This window comes from Maylandia zebra, linkage group LG2 (genome assembly GCF_041146795.1).
Source record: "Maylandia zebra isolate NMK-2024a linkage group LG2, Mzebra_GT3a, whole genome shotgun sequence".
NCBI lineage: Eukaryota > Metazoa > Chordata > Actinopteri > Cichliformes > Cichlidae > Maylandia > Maylandia zebra.
The window spans coordinates 37,602,727-37,614,792 of record NC_135168.1 but is presented as its reverse complement, the minus strand read 5'-3'; the positions used below and the strand labels follow the sequence as shown (position 1 = coordinate 37,614,792).

The 12,066-nt window shown below is 42.1% G+C and overlaps 1 protein-coding gene across 3 annotated transcripts in view; it reads left to right on the top strand.

The window, feature by feature from the left end:
* The window catches only part of atrx (ATRX chromatin remodeler), a 37,750-nt gene that overhangs the window by 8,414 nt on the left and 17,270 nt on the right, over positions 1 to 12,066 (top strand). For all 3 annotated transcript variants that reach the window (XM_012925131.5, XM_024804658.2, XM_024804660.2), the window contains exons 13-24: positions 89 to 188; positions 452 to 628; positions 2,215 to 2,356; positions 2,480 to 2,589; positions 2,824 to 2,970; positions 3,055 to 3,232; positions 3,596 to 3,733; positions 3,830 to 4,005; positions 4,099 to 4,216; positions 9,727 to 9,857; positions 10,121 to 10,215; positions 10,338 to 10,477. In XM_012925131.5, coding sequence (XP_012780585.3) covers positions 89 to 188; positions 452 to 628; positions 2,215 to 2,356; positions 2,480 to 2,589; positions 2,824 to 2,970; positions 3,055 to 3,232; positions 3,596 to 3,733; positions 3,830 to 4,005; positions 4,099 to 4,216; positions 9,727 to 9,857; positions 10,121 to 10,215; positions 10,338 to 10,477 — 1,652 coding nt within the window. The remainder of the gene's footprint in view (positions 1 to 88; positions 189 to 451; positions 629 to 2,214; positions 2,357 to 2,479; positions 2,590 to 2,823; positions 2,971 to 3,054; positions 3,233 to 3,595; positions 3,734 to 3,829; positions 4,006 to 4,098; positions 4,217 to 9,726; positions 9,858 to 10,120; positions 10,216 to 10,337; positions 10,478 to 12,066) is intronic.

Here is a 12,066-nt window from a genome sequence, read left to right as displayed (position 1 = left end):
AGAGGAAAGAACTCCAACCAGTGGTGGTGACTTATTTCACTGCCGGTGGATCCGGACAAATCTAGTATTGTTCTTTTTATTCCTGCAGAGCTGCGAAGAAGAAGGATGATGAAAAACAGAGAAGTTATGCTCAGAAGAAGAAGCGACGCAGGATCAAAGTTCAGGATTCTTCTTCAAGCAATGAGAAGGTGTTTTAAATGCAGTGCACTTGGTGCTCCTAAACTGTCCCAAAGCTTCTTTTTTCATAGTAGGATTACTAGGTAGAGGAAATGGAGCCATGTGAAATTTACCAAGTCAAGTCATGCACGACACTTAAAATGTTATTTCAACTTACCCTGGAGTGTGTTGTGGGGATTATTGAGGCCACAAACCAATCATGGGGCTGCTCAGCTACTGATCGTAGCCTAAGGGCTGAACATCAGAGGGCTGAACTTGATGTTCATTTCCACAGAGTGGAGAGGAGGGCGGGGAGGACCAAGATGGAGAAGGACGCAAAGGCCGAAAGAAGATCCGCAAAATCCTGAAGGATGACAAGCTGCGGACGGAGACGAGGGATGCTCTGAAAGAAGAGGAGGAGAGGAGGAAGCGCATAGCAGAGAGAGAGGCACTCAGGGAGAAACTTCGAGAGGTAAAGATGAAATGTGCGGCTGTTATCAGGAGTATAGACTCGATATTCAAAGCCCTGAGCTGTTGTAGGAAGTGGAAAGAAAATGAAGAGTTTCCAGTGAATATTAGTTGTAAGAGGATCTAATGATGAGCAGTACGTTTCATTATTTGCACTTTATGCTAAATCAAATCATGTGTCTTAAGTTTTTCAGATCAAGCAGTTGGAGAGTCTGCTTTGGAAGTTATAGTAATTACCATAAAACAAATATATGAATCAAAGATTCAGAAAGGTTAGTGTGAAAAGATGGGCTGTCAACTAGCTTGTGAAATACACTGGTGTGAAACTAACAGGGATCCTGGACTTTGATGGTTGGTGTGTATGCCAATGCAAATTTATGTTTAATAGGCCAATAACACATTTCCTGACCAATCTCCCTATTACTACAAATTTAAACTTGGCACAAATCCTGGTAGGTTAGAACTCATCCTGCTGATTTTGAGTTGGTTCTCAGTGGTGGGAATGCTGCTGCATTGTGGGTGGTAAATGGCTACGAATAAAGAAAAATCCAGAGTGAAATCAAGTTGAATGGATATGTTTTTTTGTTTTTTTGGTAGAGAAATTAAGAATTACAATAAAGGGATTTGCTAAACTGCCATGTGGACCAGTCACAAATTTAATTGTGATAACATTTTTGTTATTGGGATCTATAGTGTATGGGCTAGACTTTTTTGTGGTGCATGACATTTGAGAACTTGTCCTGTAACTCCTGCATATGATGTAAAATGTTCCTGGTGTTTGTACCAGGACTCTCTGGCAGCTGTGGCCTTTGAACCACTCTGCTCATCCTCTTTTGCCTGCAGTGGCACATTTTTTTTTCTTTCTTTTAAACCTTCATCTAAAAGAAGCCCATAGCAGTCCGCTTATGGCTGCCTCTGGGAGCAGTACTGCCAAAGTAAGTGGGTTGAGGCTGCTGGTCCAAATCAAACATTTACTGGAGAGAAGCAGATGTTGGGGAGACGAGGGCCACACAGAACCACAACATGCTTCACAGCTGTCTCCATTTTTGTTTCTTGTTCTCTATTATCTCCCTGTTGTATTATTGGTGGTTGTGTTAGCATTAGCGTTAGCATGGTTTCATAACAGCCTGTATGTATCCAGCATACAAAGTGCCAGTTGTGGTGGCTACATTGTTTGCCAATATTAACGACCCATGTAAAAAGTCAGCCATGTGCTCATAATTCAGGGGTAGCTCTGCTGTTAAATACATTTAAAGGACATTTTTAGAAAATGAAAGTGTAACGAGCAGCAGGGTGTTTCCGTAAGTACTTTATTTTTTTTATTAAAATGAATAAAATGCGCCATGGTTTAGTCAGAATTGCCAAAAGTGCATGATGGATTTTTCTTTTAATTTGTGAAATTGACCATGCATTAGCCTAAACGGGCTTCCTTCACATACACAGACGTAAAGAGAGCGAGGTATTTTGTTGGAGATACAAAGTGAGAATTTTAACATACTGGAAGAATTAGTGATATATTTCTTTTACTTAAGACGTTATTTCCAGATTTTAGAATTAAAATAATCTTTTTGGCTCTTCTTCATTTTGCAGGTGATTGTGGTGGAGGAGTCTTCCCAGGTTGTCTGCCCCATCACTACCAAGCTGGTGCTGGACGAGGACGAAGAAACCAAAGAGCCTCTGGTGCAGGTGCACAGGAACCTGGTGACAAAGCTCAAACCTCACCAGGTTGATGGTAAGGACACAATGCACAAAGAATTTTGAACCGGTAGGTGCTGGAGAAAAAAAAAAAAGCAAAGCAAGCCTGAGGTGCTCGGCACTGATGTTTCCTATCGTGTGTGTTTTGTGTCCCTGTCAGGAGTGCAGTTTATATGGGACTGCTGCTGTGAATCGGTGAAAAAAATTGAGAAGTCTTCTGGCTCTGGCTGCATCCTTGCCCACTGTATGGGCCTGGGAAAGACTCTGCAAGTGAGTTACTTGCCTTATATTGTCTGTTCATTTTCACTCTTGTACAAACTACACCAGTTGTGTAATGCAATGTTTTTAGCTGCCCCAAACGTACAGAAATGACCTCCTGTGGAACTTTAGAACAGCACAGAGAAGCAGTTGTCAAAATCAGTGCTTATATTAAAAGGCAGTCTGATAAAAATGTTCCAAAGCTCTGTGCTGTTGGTGCAACATTTGACTCGTTTTGTCCTGTAGGTGGTGACATTTCTTCACACGTTGCTGCTTTGTGAGAAGCTCGATTTCAGCACAGCACTGGTGGTTTGCCCTCTGAACACTGTCCTGAACTGGCTCAATGAATTTGAAAAGTGGCAAGAAGGAATGAAGGATGAAGAGAGTTTAGAGGTAATGGGTTGCCCTTGTGACCTTTCAAGCCTTTTCTGTTTCCAGTGCGTTGCTTAGCATATTTACCTTTGGTGTGCTCAACAGGTAACTGAGCTGGCTACAGTGAAGAGGCCACAGGAGCGAGCGTACGCCCTTCAGCGATGGCAGGAGATGGGCGGCGTTATGATCATGGGCTACGAAATGTACCGAAACCTGACGCAGGGCAGGAACATCAAGAGCAAGAAGCTCAAAGAGACTTTTCAGAAGACTCTGGTAGATCCAGGTAGAGTGATTTTTACGTTACATGTTATGGACTTAGGTTATCTTTCGGTGCTCCTAAAAATCAATCTTGTGGTCCAAATGATCCTTTTTTAAACTGATATAAGCTAAAACAAACATTCACTTTAAGTGAGTACATCTCTGGCTGAATGTAGACTCAGTCCTGGGGTTGTTTTTTGCACGTTAGCTGTTCTAATGTGGCCACATGTACCAAATTAGCCAAACTGTTTTCATTTTCTTTTGTTTACATCTGAGCCTGTTACTGGTAAACCCCTTTTTTTTTTTTTCGATGTGCGTGCCATTCCAGCGGTGTGACCTGATCTGAAATTGGCTGCATTAAAATTATCCTTGTGTTCATTTTTACTAGGGCCAGACTTGGTGATCTGTGATGAAGGCCACATCTTGAAGAATGAGGCCTCTGCTGTGTCCAAAGCAATGAACTCTATCAGGACGAGGAGGAGGATTGTGCTGACTGGAACGCCGCTGCAAAATAACCTTATTGAATGTGAGACTTCCTGCTATCATCCATGTGAATCATTTATATGGATGATTTTTGTTTACTTTTTAAAAATAACTTTTCTGACTTTTGTCTCCTTACCAGACCACTGCATGGTGAACTTCATTAAGGAAAACCTGCTTGGTTCAGTTAAGGAGTTTAGGAACCGCTTTATTAACCCCATCCAGAACGGTCAGTGTGCTGACTCCACCCTACAAGATGTCCGGGTCATGAAGAAAAGAGCTCACATTCTTTATGAGATGCTTGCTGGATGCGTCCAGGTATATATTTAAAAAAACATTTTTGTGTTTGAAATGATTCTCTCAGGCCTCCTTTGACTTCCTGCTTAAATAATGCATTTGCTTTTCCTACAGAGAAAAGATTACACTGCACTCACCAAGTTCCTACCTCCCAAGCATGAGTATGTGTTGTCAGTCAGAATGACTCCAATCCAGGCTAAACTTTACAGATACTACCTGGAGCACTTCACAGGTGAGAACCAAGCTTTAGTGCAGTTTGTTTTTTGCTTTGTTGATGTTCAACAACCCTAAGTTTTAGTCCCAACTAGAGGAAAACTCTTTGGTACTAAAATTGTGTTAATTTAACTCCCCATATTTTTCCCATGGTTATTCACGCCCTGCTGCAGTGGCTCTCTGCCTCACCAGTGTGGGCCCATGGTGCAGTTTGACAACCACTGCTTTAAACTATTTGGATCTTTGGGGGTTATAAACAGCAGGGACTCTTGTGGCTGCTAGCAGTGCTTTCCCAGTGACAAGTCTGATCTGATTGCTCATACAAAGATTTAGACCACGCTTAGACTAAAACAAAATTAGGGAATTCGACTGGAAAACATGTATAGGCTAGGACTAGGTTAAATCCTACTGCGGGAGTTCTGTTTCTCTTGAAAGCGCTCTCCTTACTGGATTTGCTCAGACAAGGTTTTTAGATAAATGGAGGGTCTTTCTGGTGGCGCAGTAAGTCATTTAGTGAACTTTTCCTCTGAGAGAGAGAGAGAGAGAGAGAGAGAGAGTGTGTGTGTGTGTGTGTGTGAGTGTGAGTGAAAGAGTGGCAGCTGGCACAGTGCCGCAGGCAGGGTTTAAGCCCAGTTTCCCACGTCTCCCTAATGAAGAGCTCTGGGAGTGAGGGTGTGGGGTAAGAGGGGAGGGATGTGGGGCATAAAGGGAAGGGAAAGAAATTTCTAGGGAGAAGGGGCCAGAGGTTTTACACCAAAAGCAAAGAACAGGAGGGCTGGTATTTAAGAACAGGAGTGTTTGGAGGGATTGTTGGTACAGTGGGGCAAAAAAGTATTTAGTCAGCCACCGATTGTGCAAGTTCCCCCACCTAAAATGATGACAGAGGTCAGTAATTTGCACCAGAGGTACACTTCAACTGTGAGAGACAGAATGTGAAAAAAAAATCCATGAATCCACATGGTAGGATTTGTAAAGAATTTATTCGTAAATCAGGGTGGAAAATAAGTATTTGGTCAATAACAAAAATACAACTCAATACTTTGTAACATAACCTTTGTTGGCAATAACAGAGGTCAAACGTTTACTATAGGTCTTTACCAGGTTTGCACACACAGTAGCTGGTATTTTGGCCCATTCCTCCATGCAGATCTTCTCGAGAGCAGTGATGTTTTGGGGCTGTCGCCGAGCACCACGGACTTTCAACTCCCGCCACAGATTTTCTATGGGGTTGAGGTCTGGAGACTGGCTAGGCCACTCCAGGACTTTCAAATGCTTCTTACGGAGCCACTCCTTTGTTGCCCGGGCGGTGTGTTTTGGATCATTGTCATGTTGGAAGACCCAGCCTCGTTTCATCTTCAAAGTTCTCACTGATGGAAGGAGGTTTTGGCTCAAAATCTCACGATACATGGCCCCATTCATTCTGTCCTTAACACGGATCAGTCGTCCTGTCCCCGTGGCAGAAAAACAGCCCCATAGCATGATGTTTCCACCCCCATGCTTCACAGTAGGTATGGTGTTCTTGGGATGCAACTCAGTATTCTTCTTCCTCCAAACACGACGAGTTGAGTTTATACCAAAAAGTTCTACTTTGGTTTCATCTGACCACATGACATTCTCCCAATCCTCTGCTGTATCATCCATGTGCTCTCTGGCAAACTTCAGACGGGCCTGGACATGCACTGGCTTCAGCAGCGGGACACGTCTGGCACTGCGGGATTTGATTCCCTGCCGTTGTAGTGTGTTACTGATGGTGACCTTTGTTACTTTGGTCCCAGCTCTCTGCAGGTCATTCACCAGGTCCCCCCGTGTGGTTCTGGGATCTTTGCTCACCGTTCTCATGATCATTTTGACCCCACGGGATGAGATCTTGCGTGGAGCCCCAGATCGAGGGAGATTATCAGTGGTCTTGTATGTCTTCCATTTTCTGATGATTGCTCCCACAGTTGATTTTTTCACACCAAGCTGCTTGCCTATTGTAGATTCACTCTTCCCAGTCTGGTGCAGGTCTACAATACTTTTCCTGGTGTCCTTCGAAAGCTCTTTGGTCTTGGCCATGGCGGAGTTTGGAGTCTGACTGTTTGAGGCTGTGGACAGGTGTCTTTTATACAGATGATGAGTTCAAACAAGTGCCATTCATACAGGTAACGAGTGAGGGACAGAAAAGCTTCTTACAGACGACGTTACAGGTCTGTGAGAGCCAGAGATTTTCCTTGTTTGAGGTGACCAAATACTTATTTTCCACCCTAATTTACGAATAAATTCTTTACAAATCCTACCATGTGGATTCATGGATTTTTTTTTTCACATTCTGTCTCTCACAGTTGAAGTGTACCTCTGGTGCAAATTACTGACCTCTGTCATCATTTTAAGTGGGGGAACTTGCACAATCGGTGGCTGACTAAATACTTCTTTGCCCCACTGTATGTGTTGTGGCTCATTAGGCTGGGTTGTCCACAGTGCACAGCGCTGATGTTGTGACAGAGGATTTAGTGTTTTAAAGTGGTGTCTTCAGACTAAAGACCACCACGGGTTGTGGTGGGAATAGCCATAAATATTCTCTCCTTTAATTCCACTGCTTATGTAAAACTTGAACTAACTTCTGATGTCTTGGGGTCAGTGCAGGTCAGCATCCTGAATAGGTACGTTAGTGTTTTAGCGACTGCTTTTTGCTCTAGGAAGCAGCTGATGGAGCAGATTATAAGGCTAAGAATTAGCTATTAATCATCGGCTTTATTGTGATTTTGTGGTTTCAGTGTTCATTCCTTGAGAAGAATGATTTGCACTTATTGCTTAGTTTTGTCTGTACAATTACTTTGTAAATGCGCTGCACAGTCAAAATCAAGCAAAGTTTTCAGGCCGTTGCACGTTTTCCACATTTTCAGACTAATCTAAAATGGATCGAATTTATTTTATTTTCTTGTCTGTCTGCACACAATACTCAACCGTGTTCAAACAAAAACAGGTCTTTGGGTATTGTGTAAATGTAAGAAAAATAATGAAATGGCTAATTTGCAAGTATTCCGACCTTTGCATTTGTACTTTGTTGTTGAAGGAAGTCTTGGCAGCTGAGCCATCCTCAAATCATATTAAAAGTGATCTCCCATCCTTCTTGGCAGAAAAATGTAAAAAATTCAACCAGGTTTGATGTGCCGATAATGTGCACAGCCATTTTCAGGTCTCTCCGGGCATGCTTTGAGTATTTCGTTGATGTCTGTACTCTCTAGCTCTCAGAGGCGATTTTTATCATCTTGGCTCAGTTTGATCTAAATGGTGAGGGAGTTTGCCCTTTTAGGAATTAGAGGGGGAAACATGATGCTATAAGACGACGAGAGCAAATAAGAGTTAAATTTAATTCATATAGTACCAAATGTCGGCAATAGTCAACTCGAGGAGCTTGATATTGTAAGATAAGCACCTTAAAATAATTGAGAAAACACTCCAACAATCAGACGACCCCCCTATGCGCAAGCACTTGACAATAGTGGGAAGGAAAAACCTCTGGCAGAATCAAGCTTAGGGTGGGGCAGCCGTCTGCTATAACCAGTTGGGGTTGAGGGGAGGAAGACAGGATAAAATACAGCCTGTGGAAGAGAAGTCAAAGATTAATAACTAATGCAGCACAATATTCCTGATGATAATCTTTTTCATAACTGTTCAAAAACAGAATTGTTTCTGGAAAACATTTTAGAGCTCAACCCAAGCCACTTTTGTATCTATCTGGCAGCACCTTTTAGGTCATTATCTTGTTGACGTGGACACTTTAGAGCTCTCAGGATCTCAGAGTAAAGTTAGACTTTTTTTTTTTTAAATCCATTTTTTCTATGCGTCTGTCCAGCTAATCTCCCACATTATGTAACAGAAAAACTGTCACAGTCAGCCACCGCTGTGTTGACCTGTAACAACAGTGTCAACGAGGCATTCCTGAATTGTGGTTTCCACGATACATGCTGTTGGATATCGTGACCAAATAATTCAATCTTTGTTTTGTCAGACAAGACGATATTTCTTCTAACTGTATGAAAGTCATTAAGGTTCCTTTTGGCAAACTCCCAGCAGGCTGTCATGTGTCTTTTAGACAGGAGCGACTTCCCCCTGGCTACTCTTACTATAAAGGCCTGATGGGTGGAGCGCTGACCTCGAATCAACTTTTAAAAGCGTCTTGAGGATAATTGATAAAATTAGAGCTCAAATGTGAGTCTCACTCCAAATGCTGTTTTTGCTTTGTTGTCTAAGGAGCTTGGAAAGAAAAGCGTCTGGACTTCTTTAGGTTGCTTGAAGACGTTTCACCTCTCATCCGAGAAGCTTCTTCAGTTCTAGGTTCTTCCGTTCTTGAATTCAGTTCCTAGAACTGAAGAAGCTTCTCGGATGAGAGGTGAAATGTCTTCAAGCAACCTAAAGAAGTCCAGACGCTTTTCTTTCCAAGCTTCTTAGACTATGATGACCTGGATGACTGAGAACCTTCACAGACCTTTTGCTTTGTTGTTTTTTCAGTGTTGTGTGTAGGTTTAAAATTGAGTTGAATCCTTTTTAAGATGAGTTGGGATTGCTTAGAGCTTGTTCACTATGGAGAAAAAAAAAAAAAAACAACCTCTGAGTACCAATTAAATATTTTGCTATATCCACCTCTGACACTCCGGCCAGCATTAATCTGTATTAACTGTCAAATTACTGTTTACCTCAGCTGTGTGAAGCTTCCATATCTGTTTACTGTGGAGGAGTCCAAAACTGGTTAGTCAAAGCTCATTTGTTGTTATGGCTGGCTAGTTGTGAGCAGTTCATTTACTGGGGAGAAATGCATGTTTAATCTGCTGACAGTAACAAACTGTTTAATTATTCCGACTAAAAGACTTATGCACGTTTTAGACAGTGGAGTTGAGGCACGGGGTGTGGAAGGAAGATGATGAATTGGATACAAGGGAGAGAGGGAGTAGTGGTGGAAAAGGTAGAGGAAGATGTGAAAAAAGAAGCGAATGATAATGCTGAGGTTTCAGAAGGAGGGATAAGATCCAAGGAAGAGGCGGTACAGTGTCAGTGCAGATGGGAGATTTTGAACCACCATGGAATGCCACTCTTACTTCTCCTGCCATTCAGCCCTGTGTGGTTACAGCTTAAAGGCTTAATACTGACAAAGGTGTGAATTGTGTTTCTAACAATCTCTCATGACCAAAATATATTTTTTTAATTATTAAAAACAAGAGTTTATTTATTTATTGTTTTACATTGTTTGATGATGGGCTGTGAAAACATGTAAATTTAAAGCTCTTAATGGATCATATGTAGTTTGAAAGAGTGGTTTGTGATCCTTAAAATGAAAACGAAATTATGATTGGTGTTCTCAGAAATTTCTTAGTTAAGTTTAGCTGTCTGTCAGTTTGTCAGGTTTCCTCTTTTTGAAAGATTACAGAGAGTTAAACTCAGTTGCTCCTGTTCTTATCGTCTGTATGTATAAAAGGTTTAAGAGCATGCTGTCAGGTACGTAATGCAAACACACATCCATCTTCTCCCTCATATTCTTTCCCTTGCGTGCAGGTGTGGGGAATGCTGTGGAGGGGAGCCGGGGCCGCGCGGGGACCAAACTCTTCCAGGATTTCCAGATGCTCAGCAGAATCTGGACCCATCCCTGGTGCCTTCAGCTGGACTACATCAGTAAAGAAAACAGGGTAGGGCTGGGGAAGACGAGACTAAACCACAGCAAACACTGACTGAAAAACTAGAAATACATTCCCACAAATTGCGCACACTGTAGCAAAACAATAGAAACACATTGCTGACAGGTCACGCTTCGAGCAAGAACACCACATACTGCTACTGAAGCAAAACTTTTCCCCTTATGCATCGTTTCTGCTGCCCAAGATCGAGCCCTGCGTACAGCTGACCTGCATTGCTGCACAGTTGAATCTCACACAAGTGTACTTTCCCGCAGGGTTTCTTTGACGAGGACAGCATGGACGACTTCATCGCTTCAGAAACAGAAGAATCCTCAATGAGTCTGACCTCCGAAGATGAGAAGATCAAAAAGTAAAGTCATGTTTGTTTGTTATTTATTTATTTCTTTATACAGATATGACATAATTAAACTGCTTTTCTACTCGGCATCTTACTCTTGCTAACCCAGTCTCGCTGTGCCTCCTGGCTAATAGGAAAAAGAAGCAGGGAAAAGGGAAAAAGAGGGGATCTGACGATTCGGACAGTGATGATGTTGAGGTCATCAAAGAGTGGAACACCAGCTCTCGTGGCAGGAACGGCGAGGGCCGAAACAGAGCGGAGACTGTAGAGGAACGTGAGTGTGCAATAACACACAGAGGGGACTACGATTGGCTGGGTTTAAGAGGGTCATGAACTGTACTGTATATCTATATAACATTTCAGGCTCTGATTCAGTCCTTCCTACTCTCTAAGTAATTAGTGAGAGGGGGAATCTGTTTTATCAGAACTGACCTCAGGGAACCAAGCACACTACCTGCTTGTCTGAGCCTAGGTTAAAAAAAAAAAGAAGGGGAAAAAAAGCCCCTATTGCAGCCTTATTTTAGGCTCCGAGCTGATCCATTTGCCCTTGTCCTTATTCATTCCCACATACTGAGGAATGATGATTATATTGTGATATCCTTCTGTTTTATTTAGAAATTAGGAGGCTTCACATCCAGCTGCTGCTACAGGCAGAAGCTGTTGATGAGTGCGCCTCTCAGTATAAACAAATATGAAATGCACGCATTTCCATCCCATTCTCATGAACCCGATGTCTCCATAGATGTCTTGACTTCTCACTTTAATCCAGGATGATTTGATTCAAAGTCTTTAAACACATTTTTAGCTATAATGTGAGAATTTTTATGCCTATTAAGAAAAAAAAAAATCAATACGCTAATTAAGCAAAAGTTTTAATTAAAGGCCTAATAGAATGACATGGAAAAAGTGATGACCTTTTATACCTAAAGGGTCACACCTGAAAATACCTGGATTTAAACTGGAACTTTACTGGTTGGTAGGGATGAGCAGCTACTTGTGGGTTTGAGTGAGTCTAAAATCTTCTGTTTCCTTTAAAGTCAAAGATTCATGGAGATACAGTATATGGATCAAAGTACAGAGCCATCTATACATCACACCTACTGTAGATGCTCGGTCATAGAAACCTGTGAAATGAGGCAGTTTCTGTGCTGAGGTTAATGCCAGAGGAGTTTTGGAACTCTACAGGTTTTAAGTGCGAGTCTTGGCGACTTCTGTGTGGCTCAGCGCTCGGTGACCCGGCTCTGTAGCATTTTGTGGTCTGCTGCTTTGTGGATGACTTGCTGTGGTTCCTAAACACTTCCACTTTGCAGTAACACCACTTATAGCTAATCGTGGAAAATGGGGGGGGGGGGGGGGGATCACGTTGCGTTGGTGGCATCCTATTACAGTACCACGTTCTTCAGAAGGACTTGTTCTTTCATAAATGTTGGTAAAGGCAGACTGCATGGTTAAGTGCTTGATTTTGTACACATGTGTGGGACTGGCCGTGACTCCAAAGGTACACTATATCATGCACCAGCAGTTGTACTGCATAATACTGAGAGAGCTGTTTAAATGTAGCAGTAACTGTCATGTAATGGAAGATGGTCTGGGACAAAATTATGACAGTGCCAGTAATGTTAGGATGATCATCTACTACCCAGGTCCACTAATCACTTAGTCAAAATGTATCAAATCAAAATGATCAGCATGCTATTGGCATCATTGTGTTATGCAAAAAAAGCAATTTTGCATATGCAGATCTAGCAGTGGCAGTAGAAGCTTGAGTTTGGAATCACTAATAGTATCCACGTATTAAGTGCTTGGTTGAGTTTACAGACATATTAAAACTAAATAAAAAGAATAATTTTCACACACTTAACT